At 34.7% G+C, this 14,400-nt stretch overlaps 4 protein-coding genes across 4 annotated transcripts; all 4 read left to right on the top strand.

Annotated features, from left to right (window-relative positions):
• The first annotated feature begins 221 nt into the window (after window positions 1-221).
• On the top strand, window positions 222-1,851 carry BX664DRAFT_158149 (uncharacterized protein). The gene is made up of 3 exons (XM_051539922.1): window positions 222-527; window positions 643-799; window positions 905-1,851. Exons 1-3 carry the CDS (start codon window positions 321-323, stop codon window positions 1,678-1,680), a joined length of 1,140 nt encoding a protein of 379 aa, XP_051399129.1. The 5' UTR covers window positions 222-320; the 3' UTR covers window positions 1,681-1,851.
• Window positions 1,852-2,571: 720 nt separating this feature from the next.
• Window positions 2,572-3,515, top strand: BX664DRAFT_335874 (uncharacterized protein). Its single transcript, XM_051545993.1, has 3 exons — window positions 2,572-2,966; window positions 3,076-3,331; window positions 3,374-3,515. Exons 1-3 carry the CDS (start codon window positions 2,763-2,765, stop codon window positions 3,409-3,411), a joined length of 498 nt encoding a protein of 165 aa, XP_051399128.1. The 5' UTR covers window positions 2,572-2,762; the 3' UTR covers window positions 3,412-3,515.
• A 1,018-nt stretch (window positions 3,516-4,533) lies between these two features.
• Window positions 4,534-9,298, top strand: BX664DRAFT_335871 (chitin synthase). Its single transcript, XM_051545992.1, has 8 exons — window positions 4,534-5,314; window positions 5,552-5,912; window positions 6,032-6,181; window positions 6,255-7,132; window positions 7,220-7,387; window positions 7,472-7,579; window positions 7,702-8,668; window positions 8,732-9,298. The coding sequence occupies exons 1-8, from the start codon at window positions 4,691-4,693 to the stop codon at window positions 9,067-9,069; spliced, it is 3,594 nt and encodes a 1,197-aa protein (XP_051399127.1). The 5' UTR covers window positions 4,534-4,690; the 3' UTR covers window positions 9,070-9,298.
• A 719-nt stretch (window positions 9,299-10,017) lies between these two features.
• On the top strand, window positions 10,018-14,396 carry BX664DRAFT_335866 (uncharacterized protein). The gene is made up of 3 exons (XM_051545991.1): window positions 10,018-10,338; window positions 10,435-13,351; window positions 13,439-14,396. Exons 1-3 carry the CDS (start codon window positions 10,107-10,109, stop codon window positions 14,310-14,312), a joined length of 4,023 nt encoding a protein of 1,340 aa, XP_051399126.1. The 5' UTR covers window positions 10,018-10,106; the 3' UTR covers window positions 14,313-14,396.
• The last annotated feature ends 4 nt before the right edge of the window (window positions 14,397-14,400 follow it).

The raw sequence follows: 14,400 nt of genomic DNA, 5'->3' as shown, positions 1-14,400 counted from the left end.
TATTTCAAGCCCAGTAATCAAGCCCAGCAATAACTATCAAAAAGTGAAAAGGTAGATTTTTTTTTTTACTGTGTGTTATAAGGAAAAAGAGTAATATAATAAATGATTATGAACTGAGAGGAAGTTCAAAAAAAAAGAGAGTCAATGGGAGATATTTTTAACTTTTTTTTCTGGCACATTTATTCTTTGTTTTTTTTTCTTTCCCTTTCTTTTCCTTTTTTTTTTTTTTTTTTCTTCCTCTCTCTTTCTCGTCTTTTATTGTTTTTTTTTCTGATTTCTTTTTTTTTTTTATCTTTATTTTTTATCTTTATCTTTTTGTCATGACCATTTCATCTTCCAATCATGGTAATCATCAGAATAATGCAAGTTGGGATTCCTATATGACATCTTCCTCATCATCATCATCATCATCCATGATTGTACCTGATGATTTATCTCTATTATCTGTCAGTGATATTCTTTCCAATTATCAACATGACACGGATCTTTTGAAACACGTTCTAGAAGCAAAAGCTCAAGAAGATCGAGTAAGTAAAAAAAAAAAAAAAGTAATTGATTTATACGTGTAATGGATCACATGGCACTTTTTGATATAATCCTTTTTTGTACTGATGGCGATCAACTTTTATTGTTTCTATATAGAGAAAAACAGCAGAAGAATTTCGTCAAGTAGAAGAAGCAAGACTAAAATACAAGTATGTTGATTTTGATATGGATGAAATTCAACAAGGATCCTATTCATCATCATCTACAACAAATCAAAACAATTCAATGATGGTGCATGATGGTTCATCTTCAGGTAAAAATAAAAATAAAATGGATTGTCAAAGGTGGATGATTGTATTGGATGATTTTGTTTTAACTTTTTTTTTTTTTTTTTTCCAACAATCAATCACCAAAATAGTCTACAGTCATCAAGATACAGCATCCACATCTTCATTAGGTATTCAACCATCACAACATCAATATATGCTGGGTGATCAGTCATCAACATTTTCTGATTCCTCTTTGGACACAAGGCAATTATCTCAAGGACATCGTCAAAATTATCAAGAAGAATCTTCCCAACCTCATCTTCTGCTATCATCTCCTCCACTTTTGATGATGGATCAAGATATACCATCTACTTATATGAAAACAAGTGATCCACATCATCATCATCAGATATCATCATCTTCATCATCATCGTCATGTACAATTGAGGCCATGGATTTACCACTCTCATCAGTGATTGTCCCTTCTCATGAATTTGCTTTGGACGTTCCTACTACTTCTTATTCTTTGCCTACCTCTTTGTCACCATCTTTGATGCCCATCAGCCAACATCACATGTCTACTTCTCCTACATTGAACTTTTTACCTACTACAGTATCATCCACATCTTCAGTTAGTTCATTAGTGGGTGACCTTTCACCATCTACTCATCATCATCATCATCGTTATCGACAAGGATCAAGATCACCTCCTATGGAAACAACATCAGGATCAACAAACATTACATCATCATCATCACCTTCAACAAGTAACATCAGTCACAAGACAATTGAAAAGAAAAAAGAAACTCTAGACAAAAACGACGACAATTATCTACATCATCACTACCTGGATTTTCTTCAAGTACACACGTTTTACGATGGGCAGCAACAAAGAAAAAACCTCCTGTACAACCTCCTATGGTGAATGTCAATCAAGAGCCACAAGTACCATTAGATCATGATTTAGTGATGGAGGCATTGCGAGCGAAATTGATGCGAATACCATCTATGAATAATAATGATGACACTGCAACTACCACAACAACAACAGCGAATTCTTCTTGTTCTTCTACTACTTCTCCATCATCATCATCATCACCTCCACCTCATCCTGCTACTACCACTTCTTCTTCTTCTGTTACTCTTCCTGCACTTCCAGAACCACCTCGATCTCCCCCAGTAGATACTCAACCCACCACTGGTATTTTATTTTTAGATCTGAAAAATAAAAAACCAATCCGGCGCAAGAAATCAGCCTCCGTTACTCATGATTGCCGTCACCTTTGATCGCATTTTTCTCTCCCTCATCTTTGATCTTCCATTATATACACTCTCTCTGTCTGTCTTTCCCTTTATATACATATTTATGCATTTATCTTATTCTTTTTTTTTTTTTATTATTATTACTATTTATTATATATATATATATTTTAGTTTATTTCTCTGTCCATTTTTCTTTTATGCATTCATTTTTTTCTTTTTCTTTATACATATGATCATATCCATCATTCATCTATTCATTCATTATATACATGCTTTTCACTAAAATCCCCTACTTTTATTTAATCAAATAAAGTCTATTTTTATCATCATTGTTATAAAAAAAAATCTATCACTATTATAAAATCTGATATAATAAAAGGTATAAAAACATATTGTACTAAAAATAATTCATGTTGGTATAACCGTCAAGTTCTATTCCAGGGGCAATCAAGTACCATTCTACCAATCAATCATCATCATTCTTATTATTATTCTCTTTGAGTGTGTGTGTGTGTGTTCATGAATGTCACGTATATATTGAATTCAAAGTATCCTGTTCCAATTTTTTTGTTTCTCCAGTATGTAATAAAAAAAGTGTCGGCATGACCATTTATTCGTTCCATCGAATATGAAGTTGGCGGATTTTCAAAAAAACATGTCTTGCCAATTTTTTTGTTGTTGTTGTTGTTTGGACTTTTTTCTTTCCCTTCTTTTTCTTCATAGTTTCAGCCTCCCCTTGTTATTATGATCCGGTTTTTTACTCATTCCATAGCAAAATCGAATATAATAAAATTGCGTATGTTTAGTAGTAAAGCTAACCCTTCTTCAGTATGCAACGATAATAAATTGGAAAACAACAAGAAAAAAGATGCACAACAACTGCCATGGAAACCAACCAAGAGAGTATCAAGAGTCACAATGGAAAAGATCAGATCTCTAGCAGCAATGGTAAGAGTCAAAAAATAAATAAAAAAGGAAAAAATATGATAGGTAAAACTTGTATATACTTGGTATTAACATTTCTCTTTTTTTTCTCTTATTGATATATAATGAATAGTATCCTGATCACTACAATACCGTGTCACTGGCCACCGAATTTAAAATATCACCTGAAGCAGTGAAACGAATCTTAAAATCAAAGTTCCAGCCGGATATCTTGACTGCTGAACGACAAGAAAAAAATCGATACGCTGCAATGGGTATACGCAAAAAACAGATACAAAATAAAACTATTACCTTTCCATCTACGATTCCTCGAAACAATACCTACAATAGAAAATACAATGATGTCAAACGTCAATCATCATTATCATCATCATCATCATCTGCATCATCTGCATCTGCATCATTATCATCATCATCATCATTATCTGCTTCATGGAAGAAACCTTAGTGATAACTCCTAGTGATAGCTTTTAGTGATGTTTACCTTTTTTTTTTTATCATGTAGTCATCCATTCATTATATCATGCATTTAGAACCAATAATAAAAGAAATTATCAACATCAATACCTCACCTTTTTGTTTATATGTGTTTGTATGCTTATTTGTATCTTTTGGATTTTCACATTGCATTTCCTTTGATCACTTTATTACTTTTATCTATCCTACGTTATACTTAGACTCAATGGATTAAAAAAATGAAAGACAGTGAGAGTATATCATATGAGAGAATGGGATAAGGTATTGCTAAGCATCATCATCATCCTCTCTCTCTTTTTTTTTTTTTTTTTTTTTTCTTGTTTTGTCTTTATATATCATTTTATCATATTAGAATGTTATTTGATTGGCTAAAGTAAAAAGGGTCCGTGCGCATGGCATCTTAATGATGCAAAAAAAAAAAAAAAAAAAAAAAAAAGATGGTTGAACAAGTTCATGTAGGTTTCTGGTCCAAAAATACATTCAGATGCCGTCGATACCAGTATATGTCTTCGATTGTGCCACCATCCAGGAGAATTAGGAATGAAAAAACAGTGTCTCACTTTATTTGGCAGTAATCAAAAGAGGATTTCACGCGTTAACCTTACTCCCCCTCTTCTCCTTTACTAAGTAAAGTAAAAATGATCAGCAATAAACAGAAGATCATCCTTTCTAATAAATTACAAAAACATCATAACAATACATGTGGGAAAAGGGGAAGAAGGAAAAAAAAACGATTAAACTCAATTTCTTTTTTAAATTATTATTATGATGATTAAATAGGATGATGATTTTTTTTTTTGGATGATATCCTATTATGACAATGATGATGCTATTTTGTTATTGTTATTGTTTTTTTTTCTTAGTTTTCTTGGTTGTACTGAGTTTTGCTTGGTTTCATATCGCAAGTCAGAAAGCCGTTAAAAAAAGAAACAAGGAATAGAAATGGTTATCGCTCAGGAACCAAAAAGGATTATCCACCCCCCCAAAAAAAATAAGCCTCATCCCATTTATTTTATATCTTCTTTTACCATTTTTTTTTTTCATTTCATTTCTTTTTCTTTTCTTTCTTCATCATATCCTTTTTTTTTTTTTTTTTTTTTTTTTTTTGAAAAAAAAGGAAGTATTTTAATTGTGCAGTACTACCTCTCTTTTTTTTTCATTATCCCTTCTCTCCCCTTTTATTAATCCCTTTTTTATACCATCATTATCTTATCTCAACTTTATCTATTCAATCTAGAAAAGGATTCATTATGGGTAATCCTATAGAACAATCAGAGGATGTGACACTTGATATCCTTCCACAACAACAATCATCATCATCACCTCCATTATCATCATCAGCAGCATTTGCTTCTAACGCCATTCGTCGTAATGGCAGTGTACGACGAGCCAAATCATTGTCACGACCTGAACGACAAAGACCTCGTCAAGGGATATTACGTTCAATCACTACCGTCACGAACAATGTCCATGGCCCCGGATCATCTCGCTTGGCGACTCAGCAGGTTTCTAACCAACACCGCCAGATTATTTACCAACAACAACAACAACAACAACAACAACATCCATCAAGTCAACCTATGTCTGATCATTTAGCCCAACAACTTGAAAGACATCGTAAAGAACATCTTCGTCAACAACAACATCATTTATTAAAACAAGATACCGATGTTAGCTTTGATTCTTCTTCTACTTTGGGTGATAAGTATAGCGGAGACCGAAAGAAGAAAAGCAAGAACGATGGAGGAAGTGTGGTACGGACAGGTTGGTGGGCTTGGTTTGCCTTTCTTGCCACGTGTTGCTTTCCAAGCTGCTGTATTCGTGTATGCTTCGGTAAATCTAATCCAATGATGCGACAAGCTTGGCGTGAAAAGGTAAAAAAAAAAAAAAAAAAAAAAAAAAAAAGAAATATCATTGTCATTATTAATATACAATGAGCTATTCGATATATATGTATATAAAAAAAAAATTGACTTTCCGCAATGGTTCTTTCCCCATCTAAAATATTTTTCTTTTTGGTCTTTTGGTTTTACTTACTGACTTTTTTTTTTATTTTTATCTTACGGGTTTTTAATCATTCCATGGTTGTACTGAATGATTGGTCATTATAGATTACTCTTGTATATATTATTATTCTATTGTGTTTAATATTAGCTTATCTAACTTACGGCTTAACACGAACTATTTGTCCGGATGCTATTGATTATTACCCTCATTCTACGGTAGTTTCCGGTAAACGCGTTTCTTTGGATACTACAACAAATGGATACTATGCTATTTTTGGTCAACTTTATCCAACAGACTTGACGGAAAACTTTTTCAAACAACATAATCTTAACTTGACAACAGATTATGGTACAATGGACCTTGGCCCTATGTTTGATGGTGATTTATATGGTGATTGTGCTTCTTTTTTCCCTTCTGACTTCAATCGAAGCTCTATTGATCCCTGTAGACTTGATAACCCTTATGGTAAGTTAACATTATTTTTTTATTATTATTGTTATTTAGTGGGGGGTTCTGCATATTGTATTGATCATCATTTTTTTCCCTTTTTTTTTTTTTATTATATATATAAATTCACCATATAGGTGGAAGTTCTCTTGCTACTACTGATGGTTCCTGTCTCTCTTTGTCTGCTTTACAAGCTATTTATAATCCTATCGATACAATCAATTTTGAATGGGATGAATTTCGTGATCCAATTCCAAATTCTAATTTAGTATTAATGGGAAACTATGGTAAAAGAAAGAAAAACATGGGATGATGATGATGATAATAAACTGATCATTTTTTTTTTTTTTTTTTTTTTAGTGGTCAATTTAACAAGATTCTTCAAAAATTATCCAGAAAATACTTTTGGAACTCAAATCGATAAAGTACTTCATTCAGCTATTAATAGAGATAGTTCATACGCTATGCTTTATTATCGTCATGGAAATGATGCTATGAATTGTGCTATTGCTCGTTTTGGTGTTGGTGTCATGCAAACCGATTCAAGTGGATGTATTGCCTCAAATATTATTATGAACTTGATGTTTGCTGTTATCATTGCTATGATTGTAATTCGTTATTCGATGGCTGTACTATTTCAATGGGTTATCTCTCGTCGATTGGTCAAACCAGGTGGAAGATCCAATTGGTTGGCTTGGCGTTCAGTTCAAGGTGGAAATGCCGATCCTGAAAATCATATTCGTGGTCCTTACAATAACTATACATTACGAAATCCTTCATCTTACAACGTTAATTCCACAATGGGTCCCCATAATAATGGTAACAATACCTATCAAGTACCTCGGTATCCAACTCCTCGAAACTCCATGTTTAACTCGGTACCTTCATTACAACGACCTCATTCAACTTCTACCACTTTAGCACCACCACTTCCTGGTCATCAACGTGATTCTTTGGCAAGCATCACTGCTCAGCATGCAAATGGTTATCAATCCACACCTCGTCATTCATCTTCTAATCAAATACAATATCAATCTTCTTCTACTTTGGCTTCTTCACCATCTTCCTCTATCACTGCTGGTGGTTCATCTCCTCACCGTCAATCTACTGCTTCTTCTGAAATAGTTCAAACAGAATTGTATACATGTATGATGGTTACTTGTTATTCTGAAGGTGAAGAAGGATTACGAATTACTATGGATAGTTTGGCTGAAACAACATATTCTAACAAGCACAAGGTAAAAAAAAAAAAAAAGACCCAAACAAACCAGTGATTGTAAATACAGCTTTATTGACGACATTTTTTATTATTTATTATTTTGAAGATCTTCTTTATTATTGCGGATGGTCTAATTGTTGGAGCTGGTGAAACCAAATCAACCCCAGATATTGTTGTTGATATGATGGATATTGACGATAGTATGGCCAATCCGAAACCCGTTAGTTATCTTGCTATTGCCGATGGTGAAAAACAATTGAATATGGCGAAAGTCGTAAGTTTAGTAGGAAAAAAAGGGGGATAAGGAGGAGGGGGAAATGGAAATTGAAATATTAATTTTTTTTTTTTTTTTTTTTAGTATGCCGGTCATTATAAAGGTGTACCTTGTATCACCATTGTCAAATGTGGTACTCCTGAAGAACAATCGTCTCCAAAACCTGGTAATCGAGGCAAACGTGATTCACAGGTAAAATCAACAACAAACATGCAACTGGAACGAATCGTTATTGGCTCTTTTTTTTATACATATATATATATATATATTTTACTTATTTTTATTTTTCTCTATCTATTTATTTTTTTTTTTAGCTTATCTTGATGTCATTTTTCCAAAGAATATTATTCAATGATCGATTATCTGAATTAGATTATGATATATTTTGGAAAATGACTTCGTTGATGGGTGGTGATGTGACTCCTGATAAATTTGAATTACTTTTAATGGTGGATGCTGATACCAAGGTATTACCAGATGCATTGACTTATATGGTGGCTGCTATGGCGAATGATATTACCATCATGGGATTATGTGGTGAAACAAGAATTGCAAACAAGACTACATCATGTAAGTCGACTATCTATTTTATCACATCTGTACTGATTTTATTTTTTATTTTTATTTTTTTTTTTTCTTTAGGGGTGACTGCAATTCAAGTCTTTGAATACTATATCAATCATCATTATGCAAAGGCTTTTGAATCTTTATTTGGTATTGTCACCTGTTTACCTGGTTGCTTTAGTATGTATCGAATCAAGGCACCAAAGAATGGAGCTTGGGTACCTATTTTGGCCAATCCTGATGTAGTATTGGAATACAATCAAAATGTAGTGACGACATTGCACGAAAAGAATCTTTTACTGTTGGGTGAAGATCGATTCTTGTCTACTTTGATGTTACGGACTTTCCCTCATCGACAAATGATGTTTGTACCTCAAGCCATTTGCAAAACTGTGGTACCCGATGAATTCATGGTACTTTTATCTCAACGTCGTCGATGGATTAATTCTACTGTACATAATTTAATGGAACTTGTCTTGGTATCCGACTTGTGTGGTATTGCTTGTCTCTCTATGCAATTCTCTATCTTTGTTGATCTTATTGGTACTTGTGTACTTCCCTGTGCTGTTGTTATGACTATCTATTTGATTGTGAATGCTGCAGTATCTGGAAATCCTCAATGGCAATCCATTGGACTTTTAGCGGCTGTACTTGGTTTACCTGGTGTTTTAATTGTCATCACTACTCGAAAATTGATTTATGTCTGCTGGATGATCAGTAAGTATATATATATAATTTTATATCGTATATCATCTCACCTTTTTTTTTTTTTTAATATAGTTTATATTTGTGCCATTCCTGTATGGAATTTTATATTACCAATCTACTCTTTTTGGCATTTCGATGATTTTTCTTGGGGTGCTACACGTGTGGTTGTGGGTGAAGAAAAAGGCAAGGCTGGTGGACATGATGATGCTAGTGGTGTATTTGATTCTTCTCGTCTAGTCATGCGCAAATGGCAAGATTGGGAGGCCGATCGTACTGGCAATTCAAAACTTCGTGCTTACAAAGATCAACGTCCTTATTCTACTTTGTCAACTATGAACTATTCTTCCTTAGGTCCTAGTACTCTCTCATCTAATTTGTCTGCTCCCACTCTTGGTCATCCTTCACCTTAGTGTGACAATATTTCTCTCATCTATATATACATTTTTTTTTAATCCTTGTTGTATCATTTTGTGTTACTGTTGTTTATCGTATTTATATAGTTTATATAGACTTTACCTTCTTTTTTTATCCCTTACCATTTTACTCTATACATATTACATATTCTTGGTGTTAAAACCTCTATTCTTTTTTATTAGTATTTTTTTTTTTTTTTAGTGTAATAAAGAAATTACATTGGTCATTATTATCATTCTTTTATCATCATGATTAGATCATCATCATATAATTCAACTAATATATAATCTACTAGGGGTGGTCCCTGGGAAAAGCTATAGTACTTTTTTTTTTTTTTTTTTTTGTTTTCTTCCAAATTGCGCCCAGAATGTTGTGTTTTTTTCCCATCATGTTAGAGCCTAATCAGCACCCCCTTTCTCCCCAGTGTTTTGAGTCTATTTGTCCCATCATTGCTTCCCAGCATTCCCCTTAATTTTTTTTTGGCCATTAAGATTGGGCAGCTGGATCCCAATCTGCCTAAATTATAACCTAGTTCATGACCAAGATGACTGTTGTGTGGGCTGGGGGGAAAAAGGCGAAAGGATCTAGCATATCACAGGAATAAACAATAATGGATGATTTTATTTAATTGATGCTAATAATCATATTCGTTCAAATGAAAAAAAAAAGATATCCATCCATCTTATACGATAATAATCATTAACATTTTATACTATGATTACATGCTTCAAATCTGAAGTTAATCCTTTATTTTTTTTTCTAAAATAAAAAAGTATATTAAAACGCTCAAATGACCAAAGGGAACTTTAGCAGACCATTGGGGGAGAAAATTTGCTGCGTTTGGGAGAACCGGACCCAAAAAAAAAAAAAAAAAATTGGAACGCGACACCCTAAATTTTTTTTTTTCTTTCGCGGCCCTTTCCACCCTTCCTTTTTCGCCCATTTCTTTCTCTTTCTTTCTTTTTATATATCTTTATTTTTTTTTAATTCATTTTTTGCCCATTATCCAATATATGGTCATGAAAAAATCGGTATGTCTACAGATCCAACAAACTCTGTCATAGAATCATCAACGATTGGATCTAGATCGACCGTGGATTCCTCTTCAGATGGCAACAACCATGCATTAGACCATGAGCGCATTCGTTACTTTGCTAACATGACTCTTGATGAGCTTTACCAGCATTGGCACCTTTCTTGTACTTCCTCATCAGTGACTTCAAGCAATGCTGACAATCTCCATCCATCAGTATCCCCCAGTCAAGGTTAGTATTAGTTGAATTCTATCTAACCGTTTGAAGATATTCGTCTCTGACCACTTTTTTTTTTTTTTTTTTTTTTTTTTTTATAAACTATTATAGAGTTACATTCACAATCCTCTCTACAACCAACAAATTCAACTAAAAATCAAGCATTAGAAGATACCCACCAGATGTCGATATTAGATATACCCAATGTATTAGCACCTATTTCACCATCAGCAACACCACCAACAGCATCGGCAATATCGTCAACAGTACCAGCAACAACACCAACAGTATCACCAGTATCATCAATTATACCAGTATCATCAACATCGCAAATATCTAATATTCAGCCAACGAGGCGCAGTCTTCGCAAACGACAGGAGATTCAACTACGCCCTTTTACTATGGAACGACAAAGATTTTGGTCACTTATTGGAGCCAAAGATCGGTCTATTAGGAGTACAAATCGATGGTCTTCACCGTCCATCCCTGCAGTGGCAAAAACGACATACAAATCATCACCATCTAAATCACTTTCATTATCAAAACAATATTCTTACCAATTGGACAACGACAACGATGACGATGATGATGACTACTCTGGTGCTATCTTGTCTGACGATGACGACGATGATGATGATGACACTGTCAATATGTTCGATGACTTGCCTAGTGATACGGAACTGGATGATCTTAGTATTATCGCAACACAGCCATCTATTCGAGAACTTGATCATGTTAATGATTCTCAAACCTCGGAAGACAGTGACACAGCAGTACCACTTTATCGAAAACGAAGACGATTCCAGATTCCAGAAGATAGTGATGATGATGAACAACAAAAACAACAACAACAACAAGAAGAGTCTAGGATTGTCAAAACTGTTAACAAGGAAACGCCATCAACTCGAATTCACAATAATGCTACGGACATCTTTGATATACCGCCATTGGACCCTTTGCCATTGACATCTGGACAGAAACAACATCAATTAGTCAAACCCATGATCACTTACAAAAGACCAAAGAAATCACATCGATCAAGGCAACGACTTGGAACACATTCACATTCACATCGGATTATTGCCAATCACAACCATTCCAGTTCAACAACACAGCGCAACAACAGCAATACTTCAACACAAGGATCTCGAGATGTCTTCGATTTTGTTCCTTTGGATGATTTGAATACACGGCTTGAAAGTGATCATCATCATGATATGAATGGATCTATAGGAAATGGGACGAACCTTGAAGATCATGAAGACAGTGACAATGATGTTATCGATCCACTTATTATGCTTGATACTATAGGCACGGAAGATACAGAACCATCATCATCAACAACAATACTAGGAACTACCCAATCAGCAAGATCTGGACAGTCAAAACGACGTAATCGTGGCTCCAGCAACAACATGGATGATAACTTTATTGTGGACGCAGATGACGAACGGGTACATCGTCGACGGAACACGACATTGAATGAACTTCGACGCAGTAAAAAATCTTTGAATGGAATCCTGCCTCATTCTTTTCTCAAGGTGTACAGCAAATATCTGGAAATGGAGGAGTATGATCGTCATTGGGGATCAAGAAATCGACATAAATCTTCAACAAACAAGCGGAAATCACTGTCAACACAAGAAGCTCGCCATGATGACGAAGATGATTTTGATGCAAATAGTATTCATCCAGAATCGACAGCAACAACGACAACAACAACAAAAGCAACTACTGGATCGACGTTAACTCCAGTATATCATGATGATAACAGCAACAATGCGACTGATGATCTGGATCAAGAATATCAGCAAAAGGAAATGACTTTTGGCTCTTTCGATGATGACGATGGGGAACGTGAACAATATCAGCTGGAAACTTACAATCACTCTGAAGATACTTGTTCGCTATCGCTGCGAACTGATGATAATAATATGACACCATCCACTACAACAACAACAACTACGACGATGATGGATCTGGATGATGATGATGGTATAGCAGGAGAGACACCTCATGAACCCACTTTGGAACAGCAACAAGAACAACAACGTTGGATACAAGATGAATTCACCATTGATTGCGGGGTGGCTTCTTTGCGATTAGGTGCAGTTTGTGGCGATGCTTTGAATTTTATCAGTGACGATCAATTCTCTATCTTTGAACTCAACAATCCTTCGTGCGATTCAGTTTATGTTTTTGATCAACCATTCTACAAAACGGATTATTATGTTGACTCACCCAAAATGGTATCCTTCTTTTATAAAGCATTCCAATCATTTTACTGTCTGTGGCAACAACATCAACAACAACAAAATGACAGTAGTACGAATACGATCAGCATCAACAAATCTTTGGAGAAGGACAACCGAACAGGATTGAGGTTATCTTTGGGATTTTTACGCTTTGTGTCGACTTGTTTATCTGGCAAGACGTTCAGTACTGATGAAAACAACTCTTCTTTGACGGATCATCCAATCTCAAGTATGATTCAATTCCTTCTTGGCGAAATGGATATTCTTCTCGATCGGATGTTGACGGTGATTGGTTGGAATGATGATACTGGACTGGCAGAACCTTTAGACATCGATCACCCACAACATTCAGCTATCATTCAGTATATCTTGCTGTCATTGATTTATTGTGTTGATTGGGCATTTAGACTACAAAGACTTTCTCTGGTGGCAAACGAATCAACAATGGATTGGTCCATCAAAACAACAATACGTCGACTATTATTTTTCTTATTTTCTTTGGGACCTTCGTCAGCCTCGATTGGACCTCCAGCTACTTATGTAGTCAATGTGCGTGAACCTTTGGTGATGGAAGCTTGGGTATTGACTTTACAAGTGATCAACAATGAAAATATGGATGATTCTATTCTCTGGTCAAGTTTACAAGATTATTTGAAAACAATATCAACCGAAGTAACCGACAATGGTACGTGGAAATCAATGACTTTATGGGACAAGCATGAACTGACATGGCACTGGATATTGACTCTAATAACATTGCGGCAACTACAAAAGTAAGTTCATCTATTTCTTGTGTTATGAAGGATCCATTTATTTATTTATTTATTTATTCTTTTTTTTTTTTTTTTTTTTATGATTAGAACAGATGACGGTGTGGTCAAAGTGGTGACATATTCTAGTCCATCTGATAACACACAATTTTGCCAATGGGACTTGATACGACAAATCTTCAAAGAAATTGGACAACAGCGGTTTATGATTGAAAAAGAGAATGACACGACATCAACGCCACGGTTGATGATTGCCGACACAACGCAAACTCGACTATTTTACGTATTGACTTGTATTCGTATTGGGTTTTGTCGATGTCACTTGCTTCTAATGCGGTCTCAATGGGACGATAAGACGATTCAGCAGCTATACAATTTGATCCAATGGCAAGGATTACAACTTTTTACCGGCGATCCTCTTCGACCACTCCAATCACGATATCAAGATCACGAGACAGCAAGTCAATACTTCCCTGTATGTTTTACTCAGTACGATGGAAATGTGATGGAGGATCAGATCAAGACATTGGATACATGTGGAGTGATCTTTTGGAAAATGCTTGCAGTTGGATTACATCGAAAAGTCAACAAGATCATCACCAACACGGACGATAAGGAACATCAACTCAAGGAACTAGAACGATGTATTGCGCGCATATCACCTTCTTATCTTGTCGTTGTAGGCCCAACATTACCTTTAGCTCATATAATATCGAAGCCGCTATCATCATCAATTATCTCTACCTTCCAACATCCGGATCCATTCATCGCATTTGCTTATCATTATGCTGTCAATATCATCATCATGCATGCTACAGCTCAACTAGGTGACAATTCCATGATTTCCAAAAGCAACATTGTCTTTCAATCCAAACTTGAAACTCAAAAAGCCTGGGCTCAACAAATCATCCATGAAGTCTCTCGAATCTACGGTCTTATCAAGAAAAAGTGGGGTCTTCATTAAATTCTTATTATTATTATTTTTTTTTATTGTTTTGTTGTAGTTAATTTTTATCTATTGATTCCTTCATTTATGTAGATTTTTTTTTAGT

The sequence above is a fragment of the Halteromyces radiatus genome (assembly GCF_025201355.1).
Source record: "Halteromyces radiatus strain CBS 162.75 chromosome Unknown BX664scaffold_5, whole genome shotgun sequence".
Lineage (NCBI taxonomy): Eukaryota > Fungi > Mucoromycota > Mucoromycetes > Mucorales > Cunninghamellaceae > Halteromyces > Halteromyces radiatus.
The sequence above is the reverse complement of the archived record's forward strand: the minus strand, read 5'-3'. Positions and strand labels throughout refer to the sequence as shown.